Raw genomic sequence first — 12,580 nt, 5'->3', positions numbered from 1 at the left:
TTTATTACAAATGCAAAATCTTGGGTCCATCCTGGACCTACTGAATCAGAAATTTTAGGGATGGTTCTGAACAATACATGTTTTAACAAGCCCTCCACATGATTCACTTGCAAGGTAAAGTTTGAGAACCACTGACTTAGATAATCAGACACTTCTTAGGGCATTATTTCTTCATTACCTCTTTGTTTTTTTGAGTTAATTTTGACTCTTCATTGTTTCCTTCCTTTTACTTTCTTTGCACTTATTTATTTTTTTACTAACTTCTTAGGTGTACATTTAATTTTTAGTCTTTATTCTTTTCTAAATTAAGCATTTAAACCTTCAAATTTTTGTGAATTACTGCTTTTGTCATGTCCCTACAGTACACCTACAGGTTTTCAAATATGGTGTTTCTATTATTCATTTATAAATATTTTAAATTTCCTATTATGATACCTTCTTTCACCCATTTTCAGAAATTTTTCTTTAATTTTCTAATATAGGGAATTTTATCTTTTTGTTATTGCATTGTCTTGTGTTTAGAGAATGTGGCTTATATATTTCTGTGAAATGTAGAGACTTGCTTTATGTTACTTTTTGTAAATACTCCATTTGTGCTTGAGAAGAATGTAAATTTTCTAATTATTGGATCCATTCTAGATATGTCCAATAAGTCAAGCTTGTTTGTTGTGTTGTTTTAATTCTTCTATAGCTATAGTTGCTGGTGGTTTTTTGTTTTGTTTTTGTTTACTTGACTTGAACTGTTTCTTGTTTGAGAAAGATATGTTGAACTCTCCCCCTTCTACATGGACGTCTTATGATGGTAATTTGAGACCTTCTTTGTGCAGTTCTGGCAATATTTGCTTTTTTTATTTTGAGGCATATTTTGAGGCATACTGCAAATTTTGAAATTGCAGTAATTTGTTGCTGCACTGAACTTTTTTTTTATCACCATGTAGTGATATATCCATAATAATACTTGTGGTCAGAGAATTTCTTTTTTCTGAAATGAATATAGCTATACTCCAGCTATCTTTTATTTATTAGTTTCCTTGGAATTCTTTTTCCATATGTAAAAGTAAATTAAGATTTACTTTAAAAATTTCCATGTCCATATGTTTTGTTTTTTGTGAACAGCACATGGCTGGGTTTTGCTTGTTTTTTATCTGGTGAGTTTAGTCTATTGACATTTATTGTGATTATAGACATATTTCGATTTGTTTCAATAACTTTACTTGGTGTTTTCTATTTGTCTAGATTTTTCTGTGTTTTTTTTCTTCTTTCTTGACTTTTAAATATTTTTTTCTTTTTAAAAAGAATTGCTCATTTAACTCATTTTCTATCTACAGGTTGGAATTCATACATTCTATTTTCATATTTGAAATTTCACTATACATACTCACTTTATCAATATTTAATGTTAATATTTTAGCCCCCTTTTGAACAATTCAGGTCTTTAGAACACTTTAGCAGTGGTCACTTTCTCCCAGTTTACAAGTTATTTTCATCCACTATTTTACCTTAGCCTTATCTTTACAAATCAGACTTTATTATTGACCTAAAAAACAAATGTTTACTTAAATATTCCTGCATTTCAAACAACTTTTTTTGCCCACAATTCCTGTATCTCAGTCCCTCCTTCTGAAACCATTTTTCCTTTTCCTGAATACATCTTTTAGATGCCTCTACTGTACTCTATTACTGGTAAACACTAAGTTTTCAACTTATCAGAACATTTTTTATTTTGAATTTTTCTTGAAATATAATTTTTCTGGGTACTCAATTCTAGATTGATAATTTATTCTTAGCATTTTGAAGATATTCTTCTACCTCCCTGCTTCCATTATTGCTTCTGAGTTGTCTGCTCACAATCAAATTGTGGATTCTTGGTGATCTATTTTTTGCTCTTAAGATATGCTCTTTATCTGTGGTGAATAATAGTTCACTAAAATGTATCTAGCTGTGGATTTAAAAAAATTTCTTGTTCAATACATGTTTTCCTTCCAATATCTGTGAATTCATGTCTTTCTTTAGTTCTGGAAAATTCTCAGTCATTATCAACTGCTGTCTCTCCTTCATTTTGACAGTTTTCTCCTTCTATGAGTCTTTTACTTTCCATTGTCCCATATCTATTAATGCTTCTTTCAAATTTTTCACTTTCCTGTTTTTCTATGCTGCATTCTGAGTAACTTTTTCGGATGAATCTTCCAGTTCACTGACTTTCTCTTCAGCTATGTTTTCTACTATTTAATCCATTGAGTTTTAAAATTTTCAACAATTGTTACTAATTTATTTATTAAAATTTTTATTGTGGTAAAATGCATCTAACATAAAACTTACAATCTTAATCATTTTAAGTGTACAGCTCAATGGTATTAAATGCCTTCACATTGTTGTGTAACCATCACCACCATGCATCCCCATAACTTTTTTCACCTGGTAAAACTGAAACTCTGTACCCATTGAACAATACCACCCCATTACCCCCTTCCCACAGCCTCTGGTAACCAACATTATACTTTCTGTCTTTATAATTTTGATTACTCTAAGTACTTCATGGAAGTGTATTCAGAAACTGTTTGCCTTTTTTTTGTGACTGACTTGTGTCACTTAAAATAATGTCCCCAAAGTTTATTCATGTTATAGCATATTGTAGGATTTTATTTCCTTTTAAGATCGAATAATAGTCCATTTTACGTCTATGTCATATTTTGTTTATCCATCCAGACATCAATGGACAGTTTGGCTGTTTCTACATTTTTGCTACTGTGAATAATGCTGCTGTGAACATGCGTATACCAATATCTCTTCGAGACCCTGCTTTTGATTGTTTTGGGTATATATCCAGAATTGGAATTTCTGGATCCTATGGTAATTCTACTTTTAATTTTTTGAGTAACCATCATACTGTTTTCACAGTGGCTGCACCATTTTATATTTCCACCAACAATGCAGGTTTCAATTTCTCCACATCCTCGCCAACATTTTTTATTATTATTAAATAGTAGTCATCCTAATGGGTGTGAGGTGGTATCTCATTGTGTTTTGATTTGCATTTCCTTAATGAGCAATTTTTATGTGCTTATTAGGCATTCATGTCTTCCTTGGAGAAATGTCTATTCAAATCCTTTTCCCATTTTTGAATTAATTTTTTTTTTTGTTATTGTTGTCTTATAGGAGTTCTCTATATATTCTAGGTTGCCTTTTTACTCTATTTCTAGTGTCTTGTGATGCACAAAAATTTTTTAATTTTCATGAAGTCCAGTTTGTCTACTTTTATTTTTATTGCCTGTGCCTTTGGTGTCCTATCCAAGAAATCAATGCCAAATCCAATGTCATGAAGCTTTTGTCCTATATTTTCTTCTAAGAGTCTTATTGTTTTAGGTCTTTAGTCCATTTTGAGTTAATTTTTGTATTTGGTGTTAGGTCAGTTCCAGCTCCATTTGTTTGTGTGTGGATATCCAGTTTTTTCAGCACTGTTTGTTGAAGAGATGCTCTTTTTCTTATTGAATGGTCTTGGCACTCTTGTCAAAAATTATTTGACCATATATGTGAGGGATTATTTCTGGGATCATTATTCTATTTCATTGGTGTAACTATGTCTGTCATTTTGTCAATTCCACACTGCTTTGATTACTGTAGCTCTGCAGTAAGTCTCAAAATCAGGAAGTATGAGTCTTCCAGTTTTGTTCTTTTTCAAGACTGTTGAAATAATTCGAGGTCCCTTGAGATTCCACATGAATTTTAGGATGGGCTGTTCTATTTCTGCAAAAAGTCATCAAGATAGAGATTGCATTGAATCTGTAGATCACATTGGGTAGCAGTGACATTTTAATAACATTAAACTTTCCAATCCTTGAACATGGAATTTGTTTCCATTTATTTATGTCTTCTTTAACATCTTTCAACAGAGTTTTGTAGTTTTCATTATATAAGTCTCACTTCCTTAGTTAATTCCTAAGTTTTTAAAAAAATTCTTTTGATGCTATTGTGAATGGAATTGGTTTTTGTAATTTTCTTTTCAGATTGTTTATGTATAGAAATGCAACTGATTTTTGTTGATTTTGTGTCCTATTTGCTTTGTCCTATTCATTTATTAGTTCTAAAAGATTTCTTTTCTTTTTTTTTTTTTTTTTGGTGGTGTCTTTAGGGTTTTCTACATATAAGATGATATCCTCTGCAAACAAACATAATATTACTTCTTCCTTTTCAATTTGGATGCCTTTTGTTTCTTTTTCTTGCTTTTCTTTTTCTGGCTAGAATTTCCTGTACTTTGTTGAATAGAAGTAGTATAACTATGCATCCTTGCCTTTTTCCTGATGTTACAGAAAAAGCTTTCAGTCTTTCACCAGTGAAAGTCTGATACACCATATGAGAATGATGCTCATTGTGTGTTTTTCATATGTGGCTTTTATTTTACTTTCATATATGGCTTCTATTCCTAGTTTGTTGAGTGTTTTTATCATGAAAGCATTTTGTCAAATGCTTTTTCTGCATCAGTTGATCATCAGTTGAGATGATCATGTGGTCTTTCCTTGATTCTGTTGATGTGGCAGATTACTTTGATTGACTTGCCGATGTTGAGCCATCCTTGCATTCCAGGAATTAATCCCATTTGACCATGGTGTATAAGCCCTTTAACATGCTGCTGAGTTCTGCTTGCTAGTATTTTGTTGATGATTTTTGCATTATTGTCCATAAGGGATATTGGTCTATAGTTTTCTTTTCTTGTATTGTGTTCATGTAGATTTAGTATCAGGGTAGTGCTGGCCTTGTAGAGTGAGTTAGGAAGTGTTTTTCCTCTTCAATATTTTGGAAAAGTTTGAAAAGGCTTGGCATTAGTTCTTCTTTAAAGTTTTGGTAGAATTAATCAGTGAAGCTGTCAGGTGCAGAGCTTTTCTTTGTTGAAAGATTTTTGATTACTGATTCAATATCTTTACTAGTTATAGGTATAGTTAGATGTTTTATTTCTTTGTGATTTGATTTTGATACGTTTTGTGATCTAGAAATTTGTTCATTCATCTAGTTTATCCAATTTGTTGTCGTATAATTGTTCATAAAACTGTTGTAATCTTTTTTATTTCCATAGAATTGGTAGTAATGTTACCACTTCCATTTCTGATTTTAGTAATTGAGGCTTCTATCTTTTTTACTTAGTCCATCCACCTAAAGTTTGTCAATTTTTGTTGCTTTTTTTTGAAGAACCAACATTTGGTTTCATTGATTTTCTCTATTCTTTTCTATTCTCTATTTTGTTTATCTATGTTCTAATATTTATTTATTTTTCTTTCTGATAACTTTGGTTTAGTTTGTTCTTATTTTTCTAGTTTCCTAAGTTGTAAAGTTGACTTCAGATCTTTTTCCATAACATAAGTGTTTATAGCTATAAATTTCATTTTTAGCACTGTTATCCCTGTGTCCTACAAGTTTTGGTATCTTGTGTTTTCATTTTAATTCATTTTTAAGTATTTTCTAATTTCCATTGTGATTTCTTCTTTGATTCACTGAGTGTTTGAAAGTGTGTTTAGCTTCTACTACAACTTTGTGAATTTTTCAGTTTTCCTTCTGTTATTGATTTCTAACTTCATCCCATTATGGTCAGAGAAGATACTTTGTATGATATTTATCTTTTTAAAGCTACTGAGACTTAATTTATGGCCTAATATATGTTCTATCCTGGAAAATGTTCCATGTACATTTGAGAAGAATGTGTGTGATATTGATGTTGGGTGGAGTGTTCTACATAAGTCTGTTAGATTTTGTTGATGTAATGTGTTAAGTCTTCTGTTTCCTAACTTATTTTCTGTCTGGTTGTTCTATTTATTATTGTGAGTGAAATGTTGAGGACTCCAACTATTATTGTAAAAATGTATATTTCTACCTTAAATTCTGTCAGTTATTGCTTCATGTATTTTGATAGTCTGTCATTAGTTGTGCAACTGTTCATAATTGTTGTATCTTCTTCCTGTATCAAAACTTTTATTAATTATAGTGTCCGTCTTTGTCTCTTATAAACTTTTTTGATTTAAAGTCTATTTTGTCTGATATTAGCATGGTTACCCCTGCTCTCTTTTGATTACTATGTTCATGGAATATTTTTTTCCATTTTTTCACTTTCAACCTGTTTTATGTTTAACGAACTAGCCATCCTGGGAGCTCAGGGCAGCTCAGCTCAAGGTGCTGTGTTCAATCTTAGTTTCAGGGGGCAGAGCCCACCATCCCTTGCGGGACTCAGGGAATCAAACTGGCAACCTTGTGGTTGAGAGCCCACTGGCCCATGTGGGAATCAAACTGGCAGTCTTCGGAGTTAGGAGCATGGAGCTCAAACCACCTGAGCCACCGGGCCGGCCCAGATTTTTTTTTTTTAATTGGGAGCTCATTCTTGCTTAATCTTAATAAATGGAAAATCTGGAGACCTAAATTGAGGATGTTTGTTTCTTCTGGAAAACAGGGATTTCGCTGGGCCTTGTAGGGTCTTTGGTTAAATCCTTGTGTCTTTATTTCAACTCCTCTTCCTTCATGATGGCTAGTTGATATTAATGTTTACACCAGGGCAATGCAGCCCTTTCCCTGTGTTTATAAATTACTGCTGATTTTTCCTTCTGGTAAGTTTAGATTATGAATCAGTTAGGATAAGTGAGGCTACATTGTGTTAACAAAAAATTGCAAAACTCTCAGTGGTTTAAAACAACAAAAGTTGACTTTTTACCCATATAAAGCATGTTGCAGGTCAGAGTACCTGCCTCTCCAGGGCACCTGCTCTCCATGTGGTAACTAAGCAGCCCAGGTTACTTTGTTCCTATGGTGCCACTATCTCAGTGTGAGGCCTCTGCTTTCATGATGTAAAAGGAAGAGAGAGCATAGAGAAATATACATGAAACCTTTATGCCATTAACTTAAAGTGACACTTGTCATCCAGTTATATTTATTGGGGAGTTACATCACTCTCCCAGCTGCAGGGGACCTAGGAAATACAGTCTTCCACGTGCCCAAAAGGAAAGGAGAACTGGACATTGGTAAGGCCCGTAATGACTACCACATTCCAATTCCTGAAGCTCGGAAATACAGCCAGAATGGCATTTCATGCAGAGTGCATGTTTTCCACGCTGAGAGAGCTTTCAGATGATCTAGATTGTGATTCCGCTGGACTGGAAGGACCCAGGTCGTCCTTATGCGCACTAACATTGGCGAGCCAGCAGTCGTCACTAGTCCTGCTTGGAGTATTTAAACATTCAATTGACTAATTTTGATGAGGTGTATTGAATAATGAGATATTACCTAATTTTATTTACTCAAGAAAAACTTATATTCTTTAAATATATGAACTAGACTATAGTGGGTATGAGTTTGGATAGAGGTAGCACAGAGCAGTGTATAAAATCAAAAGGAAGATATTTGAAAAAATATAAGTCAAACAGGTCTGAGAAAAGTAAATGATTTTTGGAAAAATTTATAAGACATACATGCTATCATTTCACTACTGATTTCTTGAAGCAATTGAGCATTTTCTGATTCCTCTTTGATAAGTATCGATAATGGTACTCAGTGAAGTGATCAATTCTAGAAAGCTTAGGATGTGTAACATTAGTGAAATTAGTTCTTTTAAATTCTTAATTAGAATTATTAATTTGTTACTTTTTATTGATGGTTTTCTTTTTAACATGGTGTTATAATATGAAAGTTTATATCTATTTTTGTCTCTAGGCTCTGAAATGAGCTGCATTAAGAAGCATAATAAGGCTTGGCATCTGGGGACGCTCGCAGCTCTCGGCGCTCGGCCCAGCTTTTTGCAAAATGTCTACTGTTCACGAAATCCTGTGCAAGCTCAGCTTGGAGGGTGATCACTCGACACCCGCAAGTGCTTACGGGTCCGTCAAAGCCTACACCAACTTTGATGCTGACCGGGATGCTTTGAACATTGAAACAGCCATCAAGACCAAAGGTGTGGATGAGGTCACCATCGTCAACATCTTGACCAACCGCAGCAATGAACAGAGACAGGATATTGCCTTCGCCTACCAGAGAAGGACCAAAAAGGAACTTGCGTCAGCACTGAAGTCAGCCTTGTCCGGCCACCTGGAGACGGTGATTTGGGGCCTGTTGAAAACACCTGCTCAGTATGATGCTTCGGAGCTGAAAGCCTCCATGAAGGGGCTGGGGACTGATGAGGACTCTCTCATCGAGATCATCTGTTCACGGACCAACCAGGAGCTGCAGGAAATTAACAGAGTCTACAAGGAAACGTACAAGACTGACCTGGAGAAGGACATTGTTTCCGATACGTCTGGTGACTTCCGCAAGCTGATGGTTGCCCTCGCAAAGGGTAGACGAGCAGAAGATGGCTCTGTCATTGATTATGAACTGATTGACCAAGATGCCCGGGATCTCTATGATGCCGGAGTGAAGAGGAAAGGAACTGATGTTCCAAAGTGGATCGACATCATGACTGAGCGGAGCGTGTGTCATCTCCAGAAAGTCTTTGAAAGGTACAAGAGCTATAGCCCTTATGACATGTTGGAGAGCATCAAGAAGGAAGTCAAGGGAGACTTGGAAAATGCTTTCCTGAACCTGGTCCAGTGCATCCAGAACAAGCCCCTGTATTTTGCTGACCGACTGTACGACTCTATGAAGGGCAAGGGGACTCGTGATAAGGTCCTGATCAGAATCATGGTCTCCCGCAGTGAAGTGGACATGTTGAAAATTAGGTCTGAATTTAAGAGAAAGTACGGCAAGTCCCTCTACTACTACATCCAGCAAGACACCAAGGGTGACTACCAGAAAGCGCTGCTCTACCTGTGCGGAGGCGATGACTGAGCCCGCGGTGGTGCGAGCGAGCGTGCATCCAGGAACAGCGCTCCTGTGTTTCCAGCTAACAATTCTAGAAAATCAGCTTGCCACTAACAGCCCTTGTACCCAGCCTTGTGAGCATGACGCTAGCGTAGCCGGCCTCCCCACCCTTATTTCATTTGCCTAACATGGCTTTCCCGTGTAGTCTCTCCTTTTAGCCAAAGAAAAGAACATTCCACGGAGCTGGAAGAGAAATGTGAAACACTTTGCCTCTTGTGTACTGTGTCATAAACAGACGAATAAACTGAACTTTTACTTTAGAATAATAAAAAAAAAAGAAGCATAATAAAACATATCAAGATTAACAATGTTAATTGATATATTTTGCTCCAAACTTTAGGAAGATTTATTAGGATCTCTATGTCTAAGTCTAATGTGAATTAGAGTTTTGAATCATTGCTGTGTGTGCAGCTGGAAGAAACAATTTAAACAGGAAAGAAATCTATTACGTCACAACACCATTAAGGAAACAAATATAGAATTACTAGTGTTTAAATCTATTTTCAGTATTTTAAAATTATATGTTGCATGAAAATGCTAAACTTGAAGAAGCTTATTGAGTCTCTAGTTTCTTTGAGCAGCTGCCAAGAGCTAATGATTATAATTAGTATTATTATTCTTAATAATAATAATTAATAGTAAAGTCTATCTTAAAATGTGATGCTTTTAAAAATAATATTGAAGATGACAAAGTGTATATATTTTTTCCCTCAATAAAGTTTAGATTGTAAAACTACATCATAATTATTGTTTCCTATAAAACACATTGTATTTTAACTGGGATTATTTCCTGTAGTCAAGATTTTTAAAGAAAATACTTGTGAAAAATACACCAAACTCTTTGGGGGAAAAGTGTTATCTGAATACAGGAAAATATATTATTATCTTAATAACTGGACTAATGACGATCGAAAAGGACCCGTTTGTTCATTATATGCAATAATATACGAATGTTTGAATTCTCTAGAAGTTAATTTTATTTTTGAATGGCTATTTGACCTCAACATTTTAAAATACTTTTTTTCATGATAAATTTGACATGGGATTCCGCAAATTTCTCATATACTGATTAACAAAAGGTTTTTTCTTAGAACTTAAGCGTGATGTAAAATGGCTGACATAAGTGACGTCACACACCTGGCACCTAGGGTAATGCTCAGTACCCATGAGCCCACTGAATCTTTCCAGCAGCCTGAGAAGGTAAGTCAGTACACTTAACTACAGAGGCGCAGAGAGGTTAAGTGAGGCTAGGTTTAAATTTTGAAGACACCTTTGAAATAATTTATTAACTCTCTAATTTTACAAAGGAAATAAAATGAACCCAGACTCTTTTTTTCCCTTTCCTGGATCTAGCAAGGTCTACTGACTCCTATTTAACTACCTGCTTCTAGATAAAGATTTTACTTTATTTGTAAACACCATCTTGCTATTAGGCTTTAATAATTTAGCATTCTAAATATAGACTAGCAAAAACAAAGGCTGCTGTTTTGGGGTGTTAATGATGAAGGTCTTCTTTACTTATTATGTAATCATGAAGCCACATTTTCCTACCTTTGACTCTTTTTTCTTACCTATCGTTATTGATTAATTCTTATATAATGTGCATCCAGTTTCTCTAAATGGAAGGTGACCACAGGATGAATCTACTGGTTTGAATTGACAATAAAAAGTAGTGATATAAAAATAAATGCTCTACATGTGCAGAAAATGTCTTCAGAGAATGTTTTATCTTATTGGAAGGCAAGAGATCAATTCCATAGCTGTGGTCACGGGCCTGATGGCATGGGTAACAGTATTTGGGGGGCTAGCCTACACCTCACACCTCTGTCACTCTATTTAGTAGTGGTGTTGCTTCTTGTAAGAACCTTCTCAAACTGACCACTGCCCTATGTCCAGCGCCTTCGTGGACAGGCTCCTGCTACAGGTCTTAAGAGCTACTCTCGCTACGTCATCCTGGTGTAACTGTCCTGTGCCAGCAGCAGCAGTGCTGGGACTTGAGGATGACTTCGGCAGTGACAGCAATGTGCCCTGGGAAGGGCTTAGTTTGGATCACTGAAGCAGCACAGATATTACTAGTGCGTGGACCCGTCATTCCCAGTGGTTTTGGAACTATGGGATAGCAGGAACTGTGACAAGCAGAGGGCCATGGTGACCAGAGGGAAAGCAAGCTGTATGCTGCCTGCTCAGCACCAGCGCGGTGCAAGGGTCTGTAAGTATCGCTTCGTTCAGTCATTCAATCTAGATGTGTGAGCTACGCTTTCTAGAGCAGAAATTCCGTGTCTGAGAGGTTAGGTGACTCGACCGAGGTCGCGCACCTCATGTGGGCAAACTGGAGTTGGGCTGTGTCCACGTGGCCCGTTCCGGGCCTGTCCAGCCCTGGTACCCTCTCTGCGCCGCCTCTCCCAGGCTGTCCCCTGGGGGAGCATGCTGCCATGCCAGTTGCTCCCCCACTGGCTGGGTGGAACCGAGGCCCAGACAGGAGGTTGGCGGGAAGGGAGGAGCCAGGCCATTGCTGTCTTTCCCTCTCCGCCTGGCTCTGTCAGCTCTGCGGTGCGTCCGGCTCACGCTGAGTGAGCCTGGGTTCCAACAGCACACCTCCCGGGCTAGTTCACCATGTTGTGGTTTACCCAGGTCGCAACACTCAGCAATTCCTTCGCCTCTGTAACACCTCCGTTTCAGGTCTGTTTGACTCTGAAGGTGATTTTTAAAAATGAATCAACTGATTTAAGCCCAAGACCTGCCACTTACTACCTGACTTCTTTTCTCTAAAATTGAGTTAAAACTTTAGCTTCCCTCTGTCCTAGGATTGCTTGAGGCTCAAATGAGAAAATGGAGGGGGAGCCTGGGAGCGGAGGACACGCACTGTCATTGTGTTTCTGTCGCTGAAATGGCAGCGCACACGGGCCTGGGACGTGGACTTGGCGCAGCCTTTCTGTCTCAGCCTTCTGTCTGGCGGCCTTGAACACCACGGCTGCCTGCGTCCTGCGTGCAGGTCCTGATTTCGGTTGACTTGGGCATGGCCTAGGCAACCCAAGATTTCAGGTGTCTCGCTGGTTCTAATGAGCAGGCGGGATGAGAACCAGGCATTACAGAGGTTCTCGAAGTGCGGCCCTAGGTCCTGTAGTATGACCATCGCCAGGAACCTTGTTAGATGTACACAGTCTTGGGTCCCACCCAGACCTGCTGAATCAGGGACTCGCGAGTGGGGGCACGCCATCTGGTTTAACAGGCCCTCCCCTCAGGTTGGGGCGGCATGAGAGCTGACTGCTACTTCCGCTGCAGAGGTTCAGCTGGCCCTGGCTGTGCCCCCTTTTCCCTATGCTCTCCGGTGGCTGGACAAGGGGGCCTCTTGCCATCCCAACCACAGTTCTGTGCACTTTCTGTTACCCTGTGCATGGTGCTGCTCACATGGCTCTCTTCGGGGTTGCCTCCCACAAGCCAAATTTGTACAGTGGGTGGAATTTGTTGGTGCCAAAGCCAGGTATTAAGCAGCCGCTGTATGCCAGAAACTGTGAGAGCGCCGTCGTCAAAGGAGGAGAAGGTCTGTGCCCTGATAGCACTTATAGTCCAAGGAGAAACCGCCAAGCAACTGAGCAATGAAAATCTGTCATAACACATGCTACCTACAAAAGAGTTCTTGCCCTGGCATGTTTTCCAAACATGAGAATAGTGCTATTATTTTCCTAAGGACAGTGATCCTATGATGTACTCATATCAGGTTTTCTTCTTCACATAATGAAGATAAAGTGAATTT

The 12,580-nt window shown here is 37.6% G+C and overlaps 1 protein-coding gene across 3 annotated transcripts in view; it reads left to right on the top strand.

Annotated features, from left to right (window-relative positions):
* LOC308496926 (annexin A2-like) overlaps positions 1-9,087 on the top strand; it is a 33,874-nt gene extending 24,787 nt beyond the window's left edge. For all 3 annotated transcript variants that reach the window (XM_081046735.1, XM_081046734.1, XM_081046736.1), the window contains one exon: positions 7,684-9,087. In XM_081046735.1, the coding sequence (XP_080902861.1) occupies positions 7,774-8,793 (1,020 nt within the window). In that variant the 5' untranslated portion in view covers positions 7,684-7,773 and the 3' untranslated portion in view covers positions 8,794-9,087. The remainder of the gene's footprint in view (positions 1-7,683) is intronic.
* The last annotated feature ends 3,493 nt before the right edge of the window (positions 9,088-12,580 follow it).

The sequence above is a fragment of the Rhinolophus hipposideros genome (genome assembly GCF_964194185.1).
Source record: "Rhinolophus hipposideros genome assembly, chromosome: 4".
Classification (NCBI taxonomy): domain Eukaryota; kingdom Metazoa; phylum Chordata; class Mammalia; order Chiroptera; family Rhinolophidae; genus Rhinolophus; species Rhinolophus hipposideros.
This window is presented reverse-complemented; position numbering and strand designations above follow the sequence as displayed.